Source organism: Triticum urartu, chromosome 3A (assembly GCF_056163025.1).
Source record: "Triticum urartu cultivar PI428250 chromosome 3A, HENAU_Tu73, whole genome shotgun sequence".
Classification (NCBI taxonomy): Eukaryota; Viridiplantae; Streptophyta; class Magnoliopsida; order Poales; family Poaceae; genus Triticum; species Triticum urartu.
In genome coordinates, this window is record NC_141875.1 from 68,160,576 (window position 1) to 68,186,857 (window position 26,282).

Here is a 26,282-nt window from a genome sequence, read left to right on the forward strand (position 1 = left end):
TGATAGGACTATGTATTGGAGGGCAAGAGTGACAGAAGCTTCAACCTAGTATAGAAATTCATGCATACGGGATTGAAGGGGGGCCAATATATCTTAATGCTATGGTTGGGTTTTACCTTAATGAACATTAGTAGTTGCGGATGCTTTCTAATAGTTCCAATCATAAGTGCATAGAATTCCAAATCAGGGATGGCATGCTAGCAGTGGCCTCTCCCACATAAAACTTGCTATCGGTCTAGTAAAGTAGCCAATTGCTCAGGGATAATTTCGCAACTCCTACCACCACTTTTCCACACTCACTATACTAACTTTATTGCTTCTTTACCTAAAACAGCCCCTAGTTTTTATTTACGTGCTCTTTATATTCTTGCAAACCTATCCCGTTCCACCTACAAAGTACTTCTAGTTTTATACTCGTTCTAGGTAAAGCGAACGTTAAGCGTGCATAGAGTTGTATCGGTGGTCATAAAACTTGAGGGAATATTTGTTGTACCTTTAGCTCCTCATTGGTTTCGACACTCTTACTTATCGAAAGAGGCTACAATTGATCCCCTATACTTGTGGGTTATCAAGACCTTTTTCTGGCGCCGTTGCCGGGGAGTTATAGCGTGGGGTGAATATTCTCGTGTGTGCTTGTTTGCTTTATCAATAAGTAGTTTTTATTTTGTGCTCTTGTTTTCCATATTTAGTTATGGGTAGGAAACACAAAATACCAAAAAAATTAGTGGTGCCTACTGAACCAATGGTTGAAGAACCACTCAAAATCTATCACACTACTGAAGCTTTTTACTTGGATCATCTTCGATCCCTATGTGCTCGGGCTAAAACCCCAACTAGCTTAGTTGAGGGAAATCTTTAGGTGAGCATGCTTGTTATGTGCGACACCGCATATCTGAAAAAGGGAAACTTTTACTGGGTCAAATTCATCGTTTGCAGTGATATGCTTGGAATTTATGAGAAATATATGATTGTACTTGTTGTTCTAAAGACCCTAAGAAACACCTTCCATATCAATGTGAGTTTAGTGATAATGGAATCGTATCTTCGTATACTAAGGGTGTTTACAATTACTATGATGTTCAACAAATTGAAGAATTTTTTGCTTTTAGGGGTACTTGTGAAATTGCTTCTTTTATTGAAGAGTGTGATACTACTCTCTACAAATCTGAAAATTTGGCCATACTTAGATATTGCTATGATAATTATGCTTCTAATCCTTATATTAAACCATATATTGAGGACTCCGCTGTCCAAGAAGAGACTAATATTTTGCAGGAGTCTATGGAAGAAGAAATTAATGACATCGTGAGCTCATTGGATGAAAAAGATGAGGAGGAGAGCGAAGAACAAAAGGAGGAAGAGCGGGTTGATCACCCGTTCCCACCATCTAATGAGAGTAACTCTTTATCCCATACTTATTTAATTTCCCTTTGAATTTGCCGAAGGATGAATGATATGATGATTGTTATGATCCCGCTGATTCCTTTGGAATATCCCTTTTTGATGATGCTTGCTATGCTTGTGGCCAATATGAATTATGATTATGGAGATGAACTTGCTATAGTTCCTTATGTTAAACATGAAATTGTTGCTATGGCACCCACGCGTGATAGTCCTACTATCTTTTTGAATTCTCCCGACTACACTATATCGGAGAAGTTTGCCCTTATTAAGGATTATATTGATGGGTTGCGTTTTACTACTACACATGATGATTTTGATAGATATAATATGCATGTGCTTGCTAATCCTACTTGCAATTATTATGAGAGAGGAACTACATCTCCGCCTCTTCATGTTTCCAATATGATAAAATTGCAAGAAACTGTTTATACTATGCATTGGCCTTTACTATGTGTGCATGAATTGTTCTTTTATGACATGCCGATGCATAGGAAGAGAGTTAGACTTCGTTGTGGCATGATATATGTTACTTTGTGCTCACTACTAAATCACAAATCATTGTTAATTAAAATTGGCTTTGATATACATTGGGATCCGGGTGGATCCATTACTTGAGCACTATATGCCTAGCTTAATGGCTTTAAAGAAAGCGCTGCCAGGGAGACAACCCGGAAGTTTTAGAGAGTCATTTTTTTGTTGTGTGCTTTTATAAAGTTTAAAAACAAAAAAATAAAGAGGGGAACCTAAAACTTTTTCAAAAAGAAAAGGAAAGTGAGAAAGACGAGCATTGTTAAAGTGGGAGCTAGCCTTGAACTTTGTTCATGCCCATGGAAACTTTGTGACCCTTGATTACATAAACCTTTCAAACAAAAATAATTATCCCCTTGTACAAATCCATTGTATCATAAAAATAATGTGCCAAGATTTGCCTTTAGGATGTTTACATTGCTTGTTGGTTTGTGCGGTGCAAAACAGAAACTTCGGCTGTAGTGCGCGATTTTACATTTTTTACTGGAACGTCAAACGGTTCTGAAACTTTTTGCACTGTCTTTCTATACAAATTGTTTATTTTTCCTATTTTTTCAGAATTTCTGGAGTACGAGAAGTATGGTGAATGTTCAGATTACTACAGACTGTCCTGTTTAAGACAGATTCTGTTTTTGATGCATTGTTTGCTTGTTTTGATGAAACTATCGATTTATATCAGTGGATTAAGCCATGGAAAAGTTATATTAGAGTCGCTAAAATTCAAAAACAAAATATGAATTGGTTTGCAACAGTACTTAGAGTAGTGATTTGTCGAGCTTTCTGTTGAGTTTTGTGTGGATGAGGTGATCAAAGATCGAGGAGGTCTCGATATGATGAGAAGGAGGACAGGCAAGAGATCAAGCTTGGGGGTTCCCAAGGCACCCCAATTTTATTCAAGGATACTCAAGCGTCTAAGCTTGGGGATGCCCCGGAAGGCATCCCATCTTGCTTCAACAAGTATCGGTATGTTTTCGGTTTCGTTTCGTTCATGTGATATGTGCAAATCTTGGAGCGTCTTTTGCATTTAGTTTTCACTTTGCTTTGATGCACCATGCTGGTATGAGATAGTTCATGGTTGATTTATAGAATTCTCTTTGCACTTCACTTATATCTTTTGAGTATGGCTTTATAGAATGCTTCATGTGCTTCACTTATACCATTTGAAGTTTGGATTGCCTGTTTCCCTACGCATAGAAAATCGCCATTTGTAGAATGCTCTTTTGCTTCACTTATATCTGTTAGAGAGTGGGTTTATCTTTTGTAGAAAAAATTAAACTCTCTTGCTTCACTTATATCTATTTAGGGAGATGACAGGAATTGGTCATTCACATGGTTAGTCATCCAATCCTACATAAAACTTGTAGATCACTGAATATGATATGTTTGATTCCTTGCAATAGTTTTGCGATATAAAGATGGTGATATTAGAATCATGCTAGTGGGTAATTGTGGATTGTAGGAATACTTGTGTTGAAGTTTGTGATTCCTGTAGCATGCACGTATGGTGAACCGTTATGTAACGAAGTTGGAGCATGAGGTATTTATTGATTGTCTTCCTTATGAGTGGCGGTCGGGGATGAGCGATGGTCTTTTCCTACCAATCTATCCCCCTAGGAGCATGCGCGTAGTACTTTGTTTCAATGACTAATAGATTTTTGCAATAAGTATGTGAGTTCTTTATGACTAATGTTGAGTCCATGGATTATACGCACTCTCACCCTTCCATCATTGCTAGCCTCTTCGGTACCGTGCATGGCCCTTTCTCACCTCGAGAGTTGGTGCAAACTTCGCCGGTGCATCCAAACTCCGTGATACGATACACTCTATCACACATAAGCCTCCTTATATCTTCCTAAAAACAGTCACCATACCTACCTATTATGGCATTTCCATAGCCATTCCGAGATATATTGCCATGCAACTTCCATCATCATCATATACATGACTTGAGCACTTATTGTCATATTGCTTTGCATGATCGTAATATAGCTAGCATGATGTTTTCATGGCTTGACGTTTTTTATTTCATTGCTACGCTAGATCATTGCACATCCCGGTACACCGCCGGAGGCATTCACATAGTCATATTTTTGTTCTAGTATCGAGTTGTAATATTGAGTTGTAAGTAAATAAAAGTGCGATGATCATCATTATTAGAGCATTGTCTCATGTGAGGAAAGGATGATGGAAGCTATGATTCCCTCACAAGTTGGGATGAGTCTCCGAACTTTACAAAAAAAGGCCAAAGAAGCCCATAAAAAATAAAAGAGGCCAAAGAAGCCCACCAAAAAAACAAAAAAATGAGAGAAAAAGAGAGAAGGGACAATGCAACTATCCTTTTACCACACTTGTGCTTCAAAGTAGCACCATTTTCTTCATATAGAGAGTCTCTTGAGTTATCACTTTCATATACTGGTGGGAATTTCCATTATAGAACTTGGCTTGTATATTCCGATGATGGGCTTCCTCAAATGCCCGAGGTCTTCATGAGCAAGCAAGTTGGATGTACACCCACTTAGTTTCCAGTTTGAGCTTTCATACACTTATAGCTCTTAGTGCATCCGTTGCATGGCAATCCCTACTCCTCATATTGACATCATTTGATGGGCATCTCCATAGCCCACTGATTAGCCGCGTCAATGTGAGACTTTCTCCTTTTTGTCTTCTCCACACAACCTCCACCATCATATTCTATTCCACCTATAGTGCTATGTCCACGGCTCACGCTCATGTATTGCGTGAAAGTTGAAAAGGTTTGAGAACGTCAAAAGTATGAAACAATTGTTTGGCTTGTCATCGGGGTTGTGCATTATTTGAATATTTTGTGTGGTGAAGATGGAGCATAGCCAGACTATATGATTTTGTAGGGATAAACTTTCTTTGGCCATGTTATTTTGAAAAAGACACGATTGCTTTATTAGTATGCTTGAAGTATTATTGTCTTAATGTGCTTTGAATCACTCGTGTCTTAATATTCATGCCATGATTAGATTACATAATCAAGATTATGCTAGGTAGCATTCAACATAAAAAATTATCTTTTTTTATCATTACCGACTCGAGGACGAGCATGAAAGCTTGGGGATGCTGATATGTCTCCGTCGTATCTATAATTTTTGATTGTTCCATGCCAATATTATACAACTTTTATATACTTTTGGCAACTTTTTATACTATTTTTGGGACTAACATATTGATCCAGTGCCCAGTGCTAGTTCCTATTTGTTGCATGTTTTTTGTTTCGCAGAAAATTCATATCAAACGGAGTCCAAACGGGATAAAAACTTACGGAGATTTTTTTGGAATATATGTGATTTTTGGGAAGAAGAATCAACGCGAGACGATGCCCGAGGGGGCCACGAGGCAGGGGGCGCGCCCCTGACCCTCGTGGCCACCCGTAAGGCGGTTGGTGACCTTCTTTCGCCGCAAGATAGCCAATATCCAGATACAAATCATGTTAAAATTCCAGCCCAATCGGAGTTACGGATCTCCGGGAATATAAGAAACGGTAAAAGGCCAGAATCTGAAACGCAGAAACAGAGAGAGACAGAGAGACAGATCCAATCTCGGAGGGCCTCTCGCCCCTCCGTCACCATGGAAGCCATAGACCAGAGGGTAAACCCTTCTCCCATCTAGGGGGAAGGTCAAGGAAGAATAAGAAGGAGGGGGCCCTCTTCCCCTCTCTCCCGGTGGCGCCGGAACGTCGCCGGGGCCATCATCGTCACCGCAATCTACACCAACACCTCCGTCATCTTCACCAACATCTTCATCACCTTCCTCCATCTATCTACAATGGTCCACTCTCCCGCAACCCGCTGCACCCTCTACTTGAACATGGTGCTTTATACTTCATATTATTATCCAATGATGTGTTGCCATCCTATGATGTCTGAGTAGATTTTCGTTGTCCTATCGGTAATTGGTGAATTGCTATGATTGGTTTAATTTTCTTGTGGTTATGTTGTTGTCCTTTGGTACCCATCATATCAGCGCGCACGTGGATCACACCATAGGGTTAGTTGTATGTTGATAGGACTACGTATTGGGGGGCAAGAGTGACAGAAGCTCCAACCTAGCATAGAAATTGATGCATACGGGATTGAAGGGGAACTAATATATCTTAATGCTATGGTTGGGTTTTACCTTAATGAACGTTAGTAGTTGCGGATGTTTGCTAATAGTTCTAATCATAAGTGCATAGAATTTCAAGTCAGGGATGACATGCTAGCAGTGGCCTCTCCCACATAAAACTTGCTATCGATCTAGTAAAGCAGTCAATTGCTTAGGGACAATTTCGCAACTCCTACCATCACTTTTCCACACTCGCTATACCAACTTTATTGCTTCTTTACCTAAAACAACCCCTAGTTTTTATTTACGTTCTCTTTATATTCTTGCAAACCTATCCCGTTGCACCTACAAAGTACTTCTAGTTTTATACTTGTTCTAGGTAAAGCAAATGTCAAGCATGCGTAGAGTTGTATCGGTGGTCATAAAACTTGAAAGAAAATTTGTTCTACCTTTAGCTCCTCGATGGGTTCGACACTCTTACTTATCGAAAAAGGCTACAATTGATCCTCTATACTTGTGGGTTATCAATACTCTGTGATACAAAAAACATGCAGAAAACAGGAAGTGACACTGGGCACTGGATCAATAGGTTAGTCCAATAAAAAATGTGCCAAAAAATGTGAAAGTTGTACAATATTGACATGAAACAATCAAAAATTATACTCCCTCCGTTCCAAATTACTTGTCTTGGATTTGTCTAGATACGGAGGTATCTAGCACTAAAATGAGTCTAGATACATCTGTATCTAGACAAATCCAAGACAAGTAATTCGGAACAGGGGGAGTAGATACGACGAAGACGTATTATATATAGGGTTATATATATATATATATATATAGGGTCGCGCTATTCGTCACCCAGGGTGAAGAATTCTTGTTCTTCACCCCAGCCCTTTCAGCGTCCAAACCATCCTTGCCGTAAGAAAATTGGACCTATGTGGTATGGTTTGCCTTCGTGAGCCAACTACCAGCAAACTAGATGAGGTAAGATTATGGTTTGCCTTCGTGATCCAACCACCAGCAAACTAGACGAGGTAAGATTATGGTCTTCGTGATCCAACCACCAACAAACTAGCCGAGGTAACTTTTCTTCTTGGTAACGTAATATTACGACACACCGACGTGACACCAGATTACGTACAGATTTCTTTTTTTTTTTGCCTCCTTGAGCCAATGACCATGAAACTGAAGTAACAAGTGTGCCGAGAGGTGACATTTCCCACGTAAAATTCCTGATACATATGCCATGTGGGATCTGGCCTCACATGTCATCCACACTACAACACCATACGATACTGCAAAGGATCTAAACTCGTTGTTGTAGGGATGAATGTAAGCAAACTGCCATTTATTTATTTATAAAACTAGTATTTCACACGTCAGGACAAGAAAACAATGAAATATGCATCACTATAGCTTATTGTAAAATCACACGAAATAAGAATAATCAGCAAGACGAAAATCAGACGGCATAAGAACTTCTCACATGGCCTCGTGTGCCCATAAAAGTTTGCAATATAAAACTGTTTTCTACAGACTCGTGCAATGTAATGACTATCAACTAGTATATCTCCCATGCATTGGTACTATATAACTAAAACTCGCACATGTTGAGTGTCTCCAGATACTTCGTCTCCAAGTCGCTTACAAACAGCTTCTTCCTTCCTTGATTATAGCAGATTCCTTATTTGCCATTTTCCTGATAAAATCACAAAACGTGGATCAAGTGAGATAAGGTCACCTAAAAAAATACATGCGTATTTGCATATGGTGCAACCGATGAACCAGAATTGCTCATCATGTACATTCTACCAAAAAAACTTTCTTCCATACCTTACAAAAAATGCAAGGCAAATTGAAGCAGTGACTTTCATAAGGAAAATACACAATAGCCCTAAAGTTGATTCATACTAGGGGAATTCTGCAAAGAGGAGAAAACATTATGTTTCCATGGAGTTCATCATGATTGATGACAATAACTAGAGCTTAGTTATATGGTGCGGCCTCACGTGGATCACTCCAAAAACAAAAAGTGAACTAGAGAATGAACCACGCTTCAATTGATATAAACCACATCAAGAAACAACGCTAGTTGGAAACAAATACCTCCCTTTTGACATTGGATATTTGTTCCTCCATGAGAATGACGAAACAGTAGAAGAACATGCCAGCAAGATTAACACCTAGCATGCACCCAAACTACAAGCTGGAGATACCAAGGTCGCAGCTATGCTTGCGTTGTGGTAGATGCCGCAGTACACCTATCCAATTTCTGTTGACCAGCTCAATACCAACATAGAACTGCTACCTAATTAGAGGTCAACGAGGCAACACAGGACATGTAAAATTTAATATTGCTATGCAATTTTATTCCACTAGTTCCAAACAATCGAACACATTACAAAATATGCAACCAAAAAATCCTGGTTCTGAAATTGATAAATGGGTTCTTCCCCATTACAGTTTTCAGAAACCAGTGGCTCGAACATGATGATTTTGGTAGAAACTTTAGGAAAAACTTACAACAACTACTATTGTTCTCTAGTGAAAGATCGCACTAAATATACATGGACATATCGTGCGAAGGTAGAGTAAAGGGTAATTCCATCATCAAGATCATGTTTTACAAGACATCTTTTTTGGATCAATAAACATGTACAAAGTTCTATGAGGTAACTAAAGCCCATGTATCATCATATGATGTGTTGATCCTAGAATGATTAGTTTTGCTAAGCATACCTAATGTTGCCATTAGAGTGTCCAAAACTAAAATGCATAGTGCTAATGGAAATAGTATAGTACATGTTAAACTCAAACTCAGAAGAGAATGAGTGCGTTTCCTTGAGAGGAAAAACCTAGACATGCCCATGCAAATGTGATGGTGTCGGGCTATTTTTCTTTAAAACAAACATCAATTGGTGAGATTTGCCATGTTCCTTCAATGGATCTTCCAAGAATGCAAGTGTGGCAACTTTATTATGTTTGTTATTGATCCTACTAATCAGTGGAGTTACTTTTCAGAAAGAAGATTAAAAGAAAGAGGAGCTACAAATCTGTAACAAAAAATACTTAAGTGTCAACTGAACCAAACTTGCAAAATCATCTTGCGCTTCTTGGTTGCTGTATCCATGAACAAGGTCAGTAGGAGCTAAAACAAGACGAACCAAAATAGAAACAGGATTGGGACCCCTCAACAGTTAAACTAATACACTGAGAGGCCCTAATCCTGTTTGTAAGAATTCTGAGAGACAAAGATAAGAGATATAGGGCCAACAAAAAAATAGGAGCATGTCCAACTAATACATTTTCCAAATTTGCATGCAACGTAGATTGCATCGCTTGTTTACATCAACGTAAAATTGGAGCGTGTCCAGTTTTATTCTTGTGTTCAGTGTGCATCAACAGATCAAAACTAGAAATAAATAGGTGCTTAACCATTCATCATTCGCCTTAAGCACATTGTAAAAATGTGAGAAGCAAACCTGAGAAAGGTTAGTGTACTGAAGGCGTATGCAGTGGTTTCACAGAGGTGACAAAGAGCTACAAAATGTATGATGAATTGTAAAAGGAAAACAAAATTCTGCACTTGTCATTTTCGCTAGTTGCTACTGTGTCTCACTAGTCTTCAGGTCTGCACCTACAAAAAGTTCTGAAGCGTCACTAGTGTTCAGTTCTGAAGCAGATTCAGAATGATGGGATACCATCCTAAATACAGTAGCAGCATCCCAACTCCATTCCAACTGAAAATGGCCGGAACTGGTTCTTTTTTTTGTAGCAGTGGAGCTCTAAAGAAGAAATAAGGAATAACAGTTCATCTAAAACAGAGAAGATAGACAAGAAACAGGGCTATCACATTTGGCTAGATCTAAGAAGATACTCTGGTGTTGTTCCTCCTCCGCGGCTTCTCCTCCTGCGTGATCCCCACCTCCTTGATTTGATCCCACAGACGAGCTAAGGTTTTCTCCATCACCCCCTTCAGTATGCAAGCTCATCTCTTCTCTTTCATCTCCTTAATTTCTTGGTCTTTTTACCCTTTCTTTACCCTGTTCCTCAAAAATATAGAACCCTAACCCTAAAAATTAAGAAATTCATGGAGAAAAGGGAATGGAAGAGGAAGAGGGAGGTGTTACCAACGATAAGACCGCTGACGATGGAGAGGGACACCGGAAAAGGTCGTCGCCGCCGCCGAGCTCGCACCAGATCGATGCACTGCCCAGCTCGCCTCCTGGTCGCTACCGCATGAAGAGGGAAAGGGGGAGTAATCCACGCGGGAGAGAGAGGGGTAGCCCTTGCTTCAAGATTGTCCCTCCGGCGCCATCGACATGGCTGCCGCCGCCTCTGCAAACCGCAATCGCCAGCGAGGAGGGGAGGAGAGAGGAACGTAAACTGCTCGCACCTGATTAGAAAATACACGGGTACGGGTGGAGACGTAGAGTGGGCTAGCTCCAAATGACCAGTCAACCGTCGCATCAACGTAAGCAAGGTAAATTTATGGCGGTAGACGTGGAATAATATTTTTTTCGGTTGAGGATTCGTTAAGCCACACTGTTGCTCGTTCGAATGACTGGGGTGAAGAATTATTCTTCACCCTGGGTCCTTAATAGACTTTCTATATATATATATAGTGTTATTATTCATCACCCAGGATGCAAAATAAGTTATTCTTCACCCGAGGTAATCTTAAGATCATTTCATAATTAAATTACGTTTCGAATTCAAATAGTTACATTCCTATTGATTCACTACGTAAAATTTGACATAAGAAATAAAAATATAGATCATAAGACAAGAAATTTTGCAGTTTATGTGTATTTTAGACTACGTTTTTACGTTTGTAATTTTACATAACATAAAATATTTTTTACGGTGATTATATATTTTCTTACGGTTCCTTTTTGCGTCGGAAATAAGACAAAACTTACGGAACGTAAAATTACGGTGCATTGATGGTAAAATAGAGGGGGGTGAAGAATAACTATTCCTCACCCAGGGTTACTATTCTTCATCCAGGGTGTAGAATAAGTTATTCTTCACCCGAGGTAATCTTACGATCGCTTCCTAAATAAAAAACGTTTAGAATATAAATACTTACATGCATATTGATTTAATATGTAAAATTTGATATAAAAAAGCAAAAATATAGGTTATAAGACCAGAAAAATCACATTTTATGTATGTTGTACACCATGTTTTTATATTCGTAATTTTAGGTAACATAAAATATTTTTTACGGCAAGTACACATTTTCTTACGTTCTCTTCTTATGTATGAAATAAGACAAAATTTACGAAACGTAAAAATACGGTGCATTGAGGTCAAAATAGAGAGGGGGTGAAGAATAACTATTCCTCACCTAGGATGACGAATAGCGTGACCATATAGAACCGAGACAGACCAAAGGGGTCAAATGAACCGGGACCAATGGCGCCCGAGACCCGGCCGGCGCCCTGGCCTCACGAACCGGGACTGATGCACCCTTTGGTCCCGGTTCGTGAGTGAACCGGGATTAATGCCCTTATCCTGGCCTCAAACAAAGCTCTGTTTTCTACTAGTGGTGGTACTGACAGCAAGCACTCCATTGCAGCTCCGCCGCCATCGACTTGCAGTGCCAGTAGCACTGACGAGTTGCGCCACAGCACTTGCGCGCTGGCGAGGTTGCATCGCAGCATAGCGGGCGTGGATGAGTTGCTGCTACATGCGCGTGTGGATCAAGTTGCTGTGTTGCAACATCGGCAGGAGTCAACGAGCGCCGCACGAATCGACGAGTGATCACCTCCCCCTGCGTGATGTGTAGCAGGGGTGCATAGAGCGTTGCCCCGCGGAGTTGCAGCATCACATTGGTGCGCGCGGCGGGATGCAGCAGGTGGTGAGCGTCGTTGCTCCTGCTAGGTTGTTGTAGCGCAGGCGGCTGGTCGGCATCGCCATGGCTCTCTCCTCTCCAGCGCGATGAACAGAGATGAGAGCGGGCGAAGAAGACGTGTGAAGGAGAGACAACGGTGTAAAGAGATAAGGCAGACTCGAGGGGAGCGGTGGATGAGCCCAGAGGGGCGCGTGTCGTGCATCGCGCGCGGTTTGTGTCTTGTCGTTTTCATCCGGCTGAAAGCAAACTTTTTCCTTGAATAAACTCTTTTTTCCCTTGAGAAAATATAGACAGATAATAATAAGAAAATAAGGATAGATTAAAGAAATTAAATTTTAAGGTATAGATAAATCCCAACAAATCCGAGTCGGTTTACAAGTCGATGTCGATCTCGATGGTCCGCTGCTTCGTATCCTTTTCTTCCCTCACTACTATATATATGTATAAATCCGTCTATCTACATATAATATATATAGACCTCCACCAATACACACGTACGTGTCGTCGACTAATCTCGGTATCGAAACACATCGCATTGATACGATTCGTGACCACAGGGCTAACGATCGATGGAGCAGAGCCCTCGTCGTCGTCGTAGAGCTCCACGTCCACCAGCTATGGACCAAACACCATCTCCTTCCTCTGCTTCCAGCATCCGTGCCCCCGATCCAAGGTACTCCTTCCTTGCCAAACTACATCACGTTTTAGTTTCAAAAAAACTTGCACAGTACGTACCAAAGTTGAGGGAGGCTGTTTTTCCTCGTGCATTGGCTCACGGAGCCGCTGGTTATAGACGCATCTAGATGTATTGGCTTGTCTTCTATAGATTTTCTAAACCGCAGTGTAATAAAAAAAAACAAGAAGCACCTGGATCTCGTCGAAATATATCGTGAACCTCCTGGTCCCTTGCTGGGGAGAAATCCACCTGTTCATCTCCCAACCCCACGGCGCCCGACCAAAACAACGCAGCCCTGCACGTCGGTCATAGGTTTGCCGACCCACCACCTTGCAGCTCGCAGCCGGTGCCAGCCTGGGTTGCCTGCCGGTTGCAGCATTGCTAGTGCCCCTAGCAGCAACTTTCCTGCACTCGCAACATCGTTCGTCTCTGATTTAGGCATGAGGGGTTCTCGGTCCCAGCATAAGACATTCCCGGTTGCAAAAGCCCAATGCCGTCTTGCCCACTCAAAATGTATGGCCTTGCTTTGCAGCAGCAAACGTCGCCGGGTCACAGCACAACCGCCTAGGCTCGCCGCACCAGCTCCCCTCGCCTCAGTTCGTAGCCCCCGTAGCTGCCGGTTGCAGCACCATCCTCGTCGATCCACAACATCTCTGTGTGGCCGGCGTAGCATTGGCACCCCACGCTTGTAGCAGTCAACATTGTTGCTTGCAGCAGCCCTGTGTCGATGTTCCTAGCGTAGTGTCCATCCTTGTAGGCAACTGGTCGTCCGCTCGTGGCGGGTAGCTTGCCGATTCAAGACAATGGGCTCCTAGTTTAACAATGGTGAGAAAGAGGCACATCGGCCTTGTGCGAGGGGGCGCATCACGAGAGGCAGGAGAAAGGAAGGGAGAGATATGGATTCGTGGAGTTTGCAGCCTAGGCACTCCCCATCCTTGTATGAGAAGGAGAAGGATGGGGATTTTGTTTTGGAAGAAGAGGATAATGATGCGTGTGGTGTACATAGAGACACGTGGGGGTGCACCGTTGCATATTGATTGTAACCAACGCTATTAAGGATTGCGCGTGGGCGTCAAGAGCGCGTAGAGAGCGGTCGAGGCGAGCGGCACACGGCGTGATCAGTCACCCGATTGTGATAGTTTTCCTTTCTTGCTTACAATTACAACCTTATAATTTCTACGTTGCTTTTTCCTCCTCGCATCACTATGATCTAATTTAGGCAGCAACTCATTTTAATTGTCTCCCAAGACATCCCCCATCCTACAGTCTTCCGTGGGCTAGCTTTGAAAGTGAGAGGTTGTTGTTATTTTTCCTTCTTTCATCATTTATGGATCTCTTTCCGACTTGGCAAAGTGAACTACTTCTTCTAGCCGGGTTTATTGGGCCCACTCATATTTAGTGTCATATTTTGACTATAAATGTAAGTAATAAAACATGAACTATATGTGTCAAAATATATCGTGAGAAACCTCTTTTGAATAGGAATCTGATACTATGCTTTTGTAGCATATATCACATTTTTTTGTCAAATACGGTCAGACCCAAACTACAAAAGGTCCGGTAAACCCGGACGGAGGTGGTACCGTTTTCCTTTCATTTGTCCGTCATCTCACATGCATTGGGCTTGGGGGCACCATCAGGCGACGGCAAGATGAGGAGAAGCAGGGAGGCAGCGATGGCGGCTAGGTTTTCTCTCCGTGCCACCAGAGAAGGCAGGCGTGGGCTGGGGTGCTAGTGGTCCTTTTTCGCTAGTGGCTCATCCTTTTGTACGGATTATTTATTACATGGATGGTTGAATCCTTCTGCTCTCTTTTGTATGGATTTTAGTCAATTTAAACTATCCTTTTATCATACAAATGATTGTTACTTACATAGACTAGTGACACGTTAGTATAATTATTTTGCTCTCTTTTGTATGGATTTTAATTAATATAAACTATCTTTTTTATTGTACCAACTACGAATAATTGTTAAATAGAATTATTTTGCTCTCTTTTATTCTATGCATCTATAGGAGAGAAAGTGAAAGAAATATAATGGCAAAACATTTTGTACATTAATTAATGCGGAACAAATCATTTATTGTCAGTCAAAAACTCAAAATACATAGATAAACCACTAACTAAGAAATCTAGTTGAAATCAAAGTCCAAAAACTTCTTCTACTTGTTGAGGTGGGGAAGAAAAATGTCTTCTAGTCATGGGTAAACAGTCCCCACATGAAAAAGTTATTAAGGAGTGTGCTTTTTATTCACAAAAAAGGAGTGCGCTTTTATAATGGTTATGTGTTTACGTTTTGGCTCACAGCCTCCATAAATATGACGACTTTGCTAGAGTCAACAAACTCAACACTAATCTCTCCCTCAAAAAAAAAACTACACTAATCTCAACCTTTTTCCAATACCTATTTTTAGAGGAATAAAATCTATCTTTTCCGTAGCTATTGTTGTCAAACTAGATGATACCCCGCACGTTGTTGCGGGAACATTTTACAACATATTTCAATGTGATTCATTGTATGAAATATGAATATTTGAAGAAATAATATAAAAGGCTAAAACTAAAAATGATATAACTTATTATGTCTGATTACTATATAGTTGTTAAATATATTTTAAATATATATACCATAATAGAATGAAAATTCTCATGTATGTTTGCATATTGAGATGGGTTTTTTCTCAGTGCATGTCATGATGAAGTGGCATGCTTGTATGTTGAGAGACTATGGCAGTGGGGGTGGACCTTTTCTCATGCATGTTGTGGGATGATGTGGCATGCTTGCATGTTGAGGCTGGTCATAGTGGGGAGTAACTTAGACTAGCGTCATGCATATGACACTAGACTAAGTTACTATCTTCATAGTGCAAAGTAACATATTAGTAGTGTCATATTTGACTTCATTTATTAGCTTGTAGACTCATCTTGTCTTGGGAAGCGCTATGTTATAGTAACATATTATGTTACCACTTCTCATTAACTACATGCCACATAAGCAAAAATTCCTCGAAGTGCGCTATGTTACTACCTAAGTTACTCCCACTATGACTAGCCTGAGAGAAAAATTTAGTGAGGGCTAGCTATTTAGATATAGAAGATGAAGCCGCGCGCAGCGAAACCACAGTTGCCTTGCGTACGATGGTTATGTATATGATTTTCGTACGAAACAGAGGCCCACAAGACCAGATCAGTCTGATAGTGATAGCAGCTCTCCGGCTGATTTTAGGCTAGTCATAGTGGGGAGTAACTTAGACTAGTGTCATGCATATGACAATAGCATTTATTACTACCTTTGTAGTGCAAAATAACATACAAGTAGTATCATAGATGATAGCATTTATTACATCATAGACTCATTTTGCTTTGAGTTGCGTTACGTTACAATAACATATTATGTTATTCCAAACACCTCTCCTTTCATTAACTATATGCCACATAAACAAACCTGTCAATGCGCTATTGCTAAGTTACTCCCACTATGACCAGCCTTATCGAAGCCGAAGTAGAAACAAACAAGAAATCAAGGCCTTGTTACAGCCCCTTGCCGCCGCGTAATGAGTGGTGCCGGTTCGGTTCCCTCTCTTCTCTATTGAGTGACGGCGAACAGAACGCACGCACAGGCACAGCCCAGCCTCCAGTCCATTCCCCGAGCTCCCGTCGGAACCCTACCCGCCAACCCCGCCGCCGCCACCCCGCGCAGCTCCGCCTCGAGCCGCCACAGCATCTTCCTCGCCGTCTCCTCCAGCCGCCACAGCATCGTCCTCTCCGTCTCCTCCAGCCGCGACACCTCCTCCCGCCGGGCCCCACTTTCTACCGTGCATCGAGCCGCCACACCCGCCGTCGCCGGGATCCCCTCACGAGATCTCCTCCTCCCGCTGCGTCCGCGAAGCGCGGAATCGAGGATTTGGTGGAGCGAGGGTGTTGTGGAAAGGGCCCCTAGGTCTTGCCGCCGGCCGCCCTCGCCCTCGCCCTCGCCATGGACGGTCATGGAGATCCCCACTACGGGCGTCACCCTCAAACTCCTGCCCCTACTGATTCTCGATACCCCCAGTTTGAGGAACAAGGTATTCCCCGCAGTCATGAACCGCCGTCGAAATGGGCGAGGAAGAAAGCTAAGATGGAATGGAGGAGGAAGCGCTATGGTCAACACAGCGAGGAGGCCGTAGCTCTCGAGCTGGAGCAGGGAGCCAGCCAGCTACAGAAGGAGGACCTCCCCGAAACCACACTAGGTTCTCCCGTCGGCCACACCATGGGAAGCCATGGCCATCCTGAAACACCTCGTGACATTCAATACAGCGAGGAGCAAGCTCCTAATCCGTGGTGGGACGTGAAGACTCTTCGGCTGATACTGCTGTGTGAGCTTTTCCCCCTTGCCCCTTTTATGAGCAGCTAACTATTGCTATTAAAAAGAGGAACTTTGATCATAAGGGCAATGCAACACCAGCTTAGAGATGATGTTCTTTTAATTATGATGATTATATCCCGACATATTAGTTAGGTTGCACATGTGTGCGGGGGGTTAAAGAAAAGGTTTTGGCCAGTACCAATATACGGTGGTCTCTTTCTCATATACTCCCTCTGTTTCTAAATATAAGTCTTTTTTAAAGATTCATTAAAAAGACTTATATTTAGTAACGGAGGGAGTATGTACATCAGGGGGTTAAAAATACATACCAATCGCAGTTTCTATAATTACGCGATGGTGATAACCTACCAAATATACACAGCAATAACATCTTAGCAAACCTAACTTCAGATCGTTCAAACTTTGCAGGTCACCCGCAGCCACGAGAGGACGTATTCGCCAGAGCCTTCTCTATTCAGATCGCCCCAGGCGATCCAGGAGACCTACATCAGATAAGCTACCGTAAGTGTGACTCTAGCTGCTGTTTTTCTGTTTCCATTATGGTTGCTGCAAATGTGCCTATTACCAGTCCGTAACATATTAGCTATTTCTATAATATTACACTAGCCTTCAATCCTTGTAGACAAACTAGAATGGCATGGTCATTATTGGCTATTGCAGAACCTCCCATCATTTCTAATCTGTGATGAGTGAGCATATTGCCGTGCTTGTTTTGGTTAGGGTTGAGGAGCATGCGGATGAGGTAAGCAGCAGGGAGTTTGAAGCCCTGACACTTGATCAATCACGCCCTACACCTAAGTCAACTCACAGGTATGTCCATTTTATGTTGGTACTTCTCTTAATTTGAATGACGGGTGCTTGCTCCCACGGATTTCTGTGCGAGTGTAATCTACAAAGCTTGATGCGCTTCCAAGGTTTAGAAAAATCTATCTTGGAACTCTTGAGTAATTTTTATTGCTAACACACGCATAAGTTTTACAAATTGTCTACATCTACATTGACATGCGTGGAGCTCCTTAGAAACATGGCTTAATATATCGATTTGTTTCTCTTTTTAAAATCTCCAGGTTTATCTTGTTTCTTGTTAGCATAAATTTGCAAATGTAGCATACGACATGTATAAATTAATCAAGTGTAATACATGAATGGAATAATGGAGAAATTAGCAACCGATCAATATGTAATTAGTGTGCTGTGAGCCTGTGGCGCCACAATGTGTAGGCGTTATGAATTGACATTTTAATTTCTAGATAATATTTCTAGGTGATTTGCATCAACTGCTATTAAATTTAGCAAATTAAATTTAAGCCCATAAAGCACAAAATATTGATCTAGTTGTAACTCGTAACACCACCAGCACATGACTGGCCATGAGGGCTGTTGCTGTTCCTTCAGGTAACCAAGGTCTTCTTCTTTTCTTTAGAGAGATGAATTCACCCACTCAATACTTGCAGGCAAGCTGGAACTGCAACCCATGTTCGGCAAAGTGTTCTATATTCAGGCCGCCTCAGGCGGCCCCATGGCAGACGAGAACAAGAACCATCACCGAATGAGCTACCGTAAGTTTTCTTAGTTATTTCTGATATTGCCTGTGTGCCTTTTTACATGAGCATTTGATAAAGGATCCGTTTTGGCTATTATCTGTACTCTCATAGAATAAAAAGTTTGTATTGCTAGTTTCTTTTAAAAAAGCTAGCAATTCTTTCCCTTACTTCCATAGTCACCGACCAACATATTTTCATCAGGGTTGAGAAGAATGCTAGCAAGGTGAGCAGGGGTGAGGGATTTACAGTTACAGATCTACCTGAATTAACTGATAGGTACGATATTGTTGTTTAGTTATTAACTGGTTATTAATTGGGTTTTGGTTTGTTGAAATGACAGGTGCTTATTATAACCTGCATCCGTTCTGCATATCATTCAAATATGTTTGATTCATCAAGTTGATAAAACTTGTTACAGAAGATTATTTATGTCAAATATCTGTTTTGGCCATTATTTGCACTGCAATTCTCATAGAAGAAATAATTTTGGATGCAATGCTAGTTTCTTTTATAGATGCTAGTAATTATTACCACACTTCTTTTTCGAAAAGGGGCGCTTTATTACCACACTTCTATAATCACTAACCAACATGTTCTGGTCAGGGTTGAGAAGAATGCTGGCAAGGTGAGCGACATTGAGGGTCCTGCAGTTAAGGCTCCACCGTAAGTGTGCCTCTTATTTTGCAACGTTATTACATTGGTCTCTTCAGACCCCCTTAAAACGAAAAGCGAGAATGCCTGGTTATTATTGCAATACCTCCATGATAATAGTCGTGAACTAATGAGCATATTGGTTTGATTATCTTCTGCTCAGGGTTAAGGAGGATGCCAGTGAGGTGCGCAGCAGGGAGTTTAAATCAGTAACACTCGGTCAGTCACTTCCTACATTTAACCCAACTCAAAGGTATTGCATTGGCCTCTCTTTGGACAGCTCTCGAACCATGGGTTAATAATTATTGATTGATTTTTTTAATTACCCTCTAGGTTTATCTTGCTGTTTGTTACTCCCTCTGTAAGCAACCTAAAACGTCTTATACTCCCTCCGTTCCTAAATATTTGTCTTTTTAGAGATTTCAAATGGACTACCACATACGGATGTATATAGACATATTTTAGAGTGTAGATTCACTCATTTTGCTCCGTATGTAGTCACTTGTTGAAATCTCTAAAAAGACAAATATTTAGGAACGGAGGTAGTAGTTGTTTACAGAGATATTACTATTTACTGTTTAGAAGCCTCAAAGCAATAAACATTTACCTGTAGCATTCTTTCATGAGTTTTGATATCATTCAAATATGCATTCATCAACTTACAAATAATTGTTGAAGAAGATGATATTTATATCAAGTAAATGATAGCTTTGGAATAACCACTAATTGTGAGGACGTTTTATTGCTTTAGGTCCAGGAAACGTGATTATTACGCTGCAGACAGTTCGACTCGCTCTGAGATTTTTGAGGAGATGCTCGAAGGTGTATCAGAGCCTTGGTATGTATGATGATTTTGCTTTTGTTCGTCTCATATTATATTTGTTTTGTAGTTTGTAAGTCTTAAATGCATTGCTGTAGCAAGAAGCCTCAGAGCAGCACAGTTTTACTTGTATATATACATGGATCAAGTAAGGAAACAACAACTACTACAAAACAACGTGTCATTAGTGCAGTGTGGTGTATAGGCCTAGATGCACGACGAGATAACTACCGCACCGAAGAATGAAGAGAGCCAAACATCATGAATCTAACCGCTTTGGGTTTTTCTTTTCTTTTTCCTTGGCTACACATAGCTTTGGTCTTGTATGACTTTGCTATTTGCCGACGTGTTTTTGGGTGCGTGCGTTGGCTGTGTCATCCTAGCTATGCAGAAGCCGGGGGTGTGCTCTTTGGGTTTGTATCCTCTTGATGCTCCTTTTTGAGCCAATAAAATCCACCCTTTGTCGAAAAAAACACCATGGCTGCGGGAGGCTGTACAGACATATACTAGCTGAGAGAATATGTGGAGGTGTGTGTGGCGTGTGTGGAATCTAACTGGCCCAGTTAGTCTTCCTGTGAGGCGTGTGTGGAACCGTCGAATCACGCCTGAGACTGAAATCACCCCAAGCACAGAGCCACCTGCACATTCTCCCCCTTCACCCAATCTTCCTGCCTTCTTTGTTCGGTGCCTCCTGAGGAAACAGTGGGGCGCCACTTCTTTCAGTGTCCCTGCAGCTCCTATTGTTGGGCCTCACTTGGAATATCATGTCCTCTTGCTGGTTCGAGGCTTGAACCTATACATGCTGCAAGACAGAGCTTGGATAGGCCCATGCTCATGGATATCTTTATCATGGCTACTTAGGGTGTTTGCAAGGAGAGGAATAATAAGCGCTTCAGACGGATCCCTCCCTCTCACCAATCCTGGATTATCAGGTTTAAGGAGGATTTCACTCTCCTGAAGCACATAACTAAACAACGAGTAGGCGGATATTCAATTTGGCTCTCAGGTGTAGATGATCCTCATACCAGGACTGTTGGACAGTGCCAAGATTCCCGCCAGGGGTTGTATTCTCACCCATATTTCAGATTGTGTTGGCTTTAAGCTATAGTAACTGGCCCACCTCTGCCAGTAATAAATTTGGAGATTGCCGTTTGCTTGTCGGCAGTACAAACGAATGGACCGTTGATGCAAATTATGTGCCACCGGCTCGGGAGCGTCCATTAACTCCGCCTGCCCCATCTGCTCACTGAACCGAAACTTTGGCCAAATCCACGGCCTGCTCATCTTCCTCTTCGTGAGGTACCCATGAGGCCATGAGATCAAGTGGCATTGACGGTTTCCAGAGGAGAAGCTATACTGCGTATCGAGATGGAGCATGCAGCAATTTTGGGCGCATTAACCTTCCGTCCATATTAATTATCGCTGAAATGGATGTATCTGTACGTACTAGATACATTCATTTCAGCGACAAATTAATATGGGACGGAGGGAGTATTTTTTTTTAATTGATATGTCAGTGGGAGCCATGCTACAACTTGTGGAATAACTGTTTCCTTTTCTTCAATTGTCTCACAAACTACACTCTGGTATCATGCCAATTTAAGATGAAGTGCACATATGTGATCAGGACTCATGATCAATATATTGATCATTTAATGGCATAATTAATCATAATTTTACTTGTTGCACTTGCACTTTAGAGAACAGTGTATATGTATATGTAGTTCAATGCTATTTAACAAATTTCCAATATGCATGGCATAATGTTTGCTGTATATTGCTTCTTAGGCTCATGTGTGTGTGGTATTATTCTGCATTTTGTTGATCCTTTGGGATTTCTTATGATTCAGGGCACAAAAATGTCGTGATATGCGGAAGTACTTGGAAGAACATACATACACTTGTATGGTGGAGGCTATGATTGCCGCTGAACATGGCTTTAGCAACCCGGCCCAGCATAAACTGGATGCTGAAGCATTCTTGGCATCAGAAGGGGCATATGAAGCTCCTGAAGTCCCTGAGTCCTTTGCCTCTACAAGAGAGAATATAGCGCAGTATGTTCTGATATGATTTTCATATAAATTTTGAAGCATGCAACAATTTTAATGTATTGTTGCAGGGCTGAAGTGTCTATGGAAGAAATCATTGAGAATGGTAAAAAGTGGATGGGTGAGGAAGTCATGTTGGCTTTTAAGAAGTACAAGGAAGGAAAGAGCCAATTCAAAGTACGTGCGGTCTTCTGCTATTTTGTCCACTGAAAGCAAGTTTGTTTATAAGGTGTTTTTTCAGGACGTGGTGCATTATGGCCTAGATGAGCTTCAACATCAGTGCTTCAGCATGTTGAGCTATGATCACACCTTCCATCACTTCAACTTCACCGTTAAGATGGAGAAATCAGGCGGCGATTCGTCATCGACGCCCTTTTTTGCTGAGGTGAAAGAGATCCATGGAAGAAAATATTATTCCTGCTACGAACTAAGTTCGTATGATGATGGTATGTGCCCCTGCTGTCTTCTCTTCCATTCTAATTAAATAAGGATTGTGTTTAGTTTGCTTGCTGCAAAATTACGTTTTGATGTCTTGAGCTATGTATCTTTGTTTAGGTCACTGCTACGCGTGCAAAAATCAAGGAATGCATGCACTGAAGCATCCTATTTGTCTAATGGGGTATGACAGTGGTCATGCTGATATGGAGTCCCCCTTCCTTTATCTTAGTGATGACGAATAATCTGATCTCGAGTGGTGACGGTGTTTGCGTCGACAGCGGGGAGAAGTATGTGGTTTGTTTATGGTTACATCTTCTGATCTGCATGTAGTCCAGTAGTGCAGTTATGAATCATACTGATATTTGACCTGTACTAAGTTCTAAGGAGCGAGTTTTTGCTTTCATGACCGTGCTTTTCAATGTTTCACAAAGCAGACTATTTTTCTCGGAGTAAATTGTCAAACACCACCACAGTTGTGGTCTCGTTTAAGAAAACACGTTCCTTTCTTTTTGCAGAGAGCAATGCTATTCTTTGAAGCAGAAGTTGGATTTGGGTGCTCCCGAGTCCTGATCCAAGCACGGAAGTAGAATCAAAACTACCCCTTTTCTCTCAGTTTGTATGACCTGTGATCAATTTCCAACACTTGTTAGTGAAAAATGAAAATGTAGTGTTCACTCACTAGTCTCAGGCTCTTGGCAGCCACATTTCGAACGTTGTCAATCCCATCAGCAATCCTCGCTGATGTCCTCGGTCGCGTAGTCGACACTGGAGACCTCACGGTATGCTGCCTCCTACCTGTGCCCCTGCGCCTGCCTCATTTACTCTTACGCTATGTTTGGATGTAGACATTCAAGACAGGTATTGCATTGGCTCCAATGCCTAATATCCCAAGGCATTGGTATTGAGCTGCAATGGCACACTTTGTGTTTGGATGTTCAGCAATGCCAAATCTTGTTTGGATGCGCATAGTGTAGAATTGGACATTGTGAAATGTATGAACAATATAATAATTGCTTGTACAAGTTTGGAAATGAAATCTGATCATCATGCCATATACTTGAGATTATGTATTATAATACAATAAAATCACATGCAAATAATTTAAAAATTGGTACAGACAACATCAATTGTCCAAAATACATGAAAAATAGGCTGAAAAGTGTACATAGACAACATGAGCATATAATCATGCACTGGACAATATCAACTATTCAAAAGCGTGAAAAATAGGCTGAAAACTGCACATTACAATAGTACATTAGAATTAGGCTCAAAACTGTAGGTAGCAGCAGCATATTATGATGAACTTCACAACACTATCAGCTGTTCAAAAACATGAAAAATTAGGCTGAAAACTATATGTAACAGCCGCATATCATGATGAACTTGACAACAACATCAATTGTCCAAAAATTATCAACAACAACATATTATGATAGCCTTGCCAACACCATTACATATTATAACATGTCTCACACCATCCAGAACGCATAACAAGTCTTGTGCATCAACCATGCAACTTTAGGACAAGCTCAAAAGTCTCACAGAAACTAGGAGAACTAAAAGTAGCAATACACATAAATATTATCCATGAAGAGCCATTCTACTATTTCAACATCAACAACCATTCCTTCTTGAAGTTCATGGGAAGCTCAAGAAGCGCTTGGTACAAGCGTTCGCTAAGGATCAACTTACCATAAGATCGCAATATGTCACCACGAGCCAAATCAGGGATCATCTCAAGTGTCACGAGGATTTCAGCATGAGCCTTTCATATCCCCAAGTAGGCATAGGATGGCATCACCGGTCCGTTTTTTTTGTGGCATTTCAGGAGAGGCTTCATTGGGTTTCATAGTTGGTTCTACAACAGTTTCAACACCTGTGACAGCACCTTCACCATCTGCATGATTTTTTGAGTATATGGTGGTGATAGCATCCCAATTCTTAATGACCTTGTTCTTGTAAAACGGTACTTTCTTGTTAGCCTACACACACACACACGCACGCACGCACGCACGCACGCACACACGCACACACGCACGCACGCACATGCGCGTTCGTATCCTACATATGTGCAATACAATCAAAATGTGGAATGGATAAATTTATTACCGCGACATATTTAATCCACACATCTTCACTATCAATTGACAGCTTGTTATGGATCCAATCCCACCCAAATCCACTTTGAGAAAGCATCTTGCTAATGGCCTCATAGTGCTTTTCAAAGGTCTTGCACCTTGAACTTATGTTTTCCTTTGTGATGGTCACATTGCACTTCTCACGCACATTACCTATAACAGCACTGTAGTCTGTAGACATGGGACTTCCATCCATTCTGGGCATGATCACCATTGTTGTGATGCTCAACAAAGACCTCCACTAGTGCAATGTCCATTTCATCTGTCCATGTGAGGTAATTTCTACCATTTTTTTCCACCTTCTTGAGCCATGGTCCTACAAGAAAATGCATGCACATAATATCCAAACACAAAGACAACGTAAGATGCATGTAAATTGAAACACAAAGACAGCAAGGTAATATCACACACACACACACACATACATATTAATTTCTTAATATGAGGCATGTACAAAATACCCAAAAGATACTATTAGCAAGCTATGTTATCACACAAGCAAAGTCCATGCAGTGCTGACCCACACATCCTAGCAAAGCCATACCAACTAACTAGCACAAAAGAGAACGTACACCATTATCTAGTTGACCCACACATCCTACTCCAACTCTAGTTCAGCATGTCTCACGAGGTACTCATCAAACATGCCATTAGCTAGCTGCTCTCTAAAGTTGGTACATGAAGTGCTGACTTGAAAACTCCTAATTAAGTTAGCATCATCTAGAGGATCATCTTCAGAAGAGGCTATTTCATTATCCACTTCTGCCAGCAACAAATCATCCATCACATGCTGCCTATCCCTTGCAAAGTTGTGTAACACACAACAAGCATTAATAATTCGAACCTGCAATAATATTTGTTTATCGTAAGCATTTTCCATTTAGTTTGCATCTTATTCACCACCATATGGACACATCATACCTGGTCCTTTATGTCAAAGAAAGATTGACAACGTATGAAAGCCCACTTTTTCTTCCACAACCCAAATGTTTTCTCAACTACATTTCTAGCTCGGGAATGACGCAAGTTATACAACTCTTTGGGAGTTTGGGGCTGTTGTTGACTTGATACTCACTCTTTTAAGTGATATCGAGTCTATCTGAATGGAGCAAGAAATCCAGGACCGTTGGTGTAACCAGCATCAACTAAATAATATTTCCCTCGTGTGGCAAGCAAGTGAGTTAGGTAACAATTACATAAGAGAAATGAATTACCAAGGGAAAGAAATTGGGGAGGATTGGGGTCGCGGGGGGGGGGGGGGGGGGGGTGGGGGGTGGGGGGTGGGGGTGGGGTGTAACACCCACGATGCGTTTATATCTCCCACATGTTGAGGCACGACTTAGAGGCATAACCGCATGGTGGTTTAGTCGCAAGTGGGGTAATCTTCACACAATCCCATGTACTGAATAAGAAAGGGATAAAGAGTTGGTTTACAATCACCACTTCACACAAATAACATGTTAAACATACATCATCCAGAGTACAATCAAGGTCCGACTATGGAACCAAAATAAAAGAACGCAACCCCAAATGCTAGATCCCCGATCGTCCCAACTGGGCACCACTACTGATCAACCGTAAAAGACACAACACAACGATCAAGATCTTCATCGAGCTCCCACTTGAGTTCGGTAGCATTACCTGCACTGGTATCATCGGCACCTGCAACTGTTTGGAAGTATCTGTGAGTCACGAGGACTCAGCAATCTCACACCCGCGAGATCAAGACTACTTAA

At 41.5% G+C, this 26,282-nt stretch overlaps 1 protein-coding gene and 1 pseudogene across 1 annotated transcript; one reads left to right on the top strand and one right to left on the bottom strand.

Moving 5' to 3' along the window:
- The first annotated feature begins 16,655 nt into the window (after positions 1 to 16,655).
- Positions 16,656 to 22,919, top strand: LOC125542901 (uncharacterized). The gene is made up of 13 exons (XM_087514815.1): positions 16,656 to 16,767; positions 16,863 to 16,893; positions 17,313 to 17,405; positions 17,625 to 17,714; positions 18,359 to 18,463; positions 18,650 to 18,724; positions 19,052 to 19,111; positions 19,263 to 19,352; positions 19,851 to 19,937; positions 21,770 to 21,973; positions 22,039 to 22,144; positions 22,209 to 22,413; positions 22,523 to 22,919. The coding sequence occupies exons 1-13, from the start codon at positions 16,656 to 16,658 to the stop codon at positions 22,645 to 22,647; spliced, it is 1,383 nt and encodes a 460-aa protein (XP_087370941.1). The 3' UTR covers positions 22,648 to 22,919.
- Positions 22,920 to 23,221: 302 nt separating this feature from the next.
- Positions 23,222 to 24,836, bottom strand: LOC147978604 (uncharacterized; annotated as a pseudogene).
- Positions 24,837 to 26,282: the final 1,446 nt, after the last annotated feature.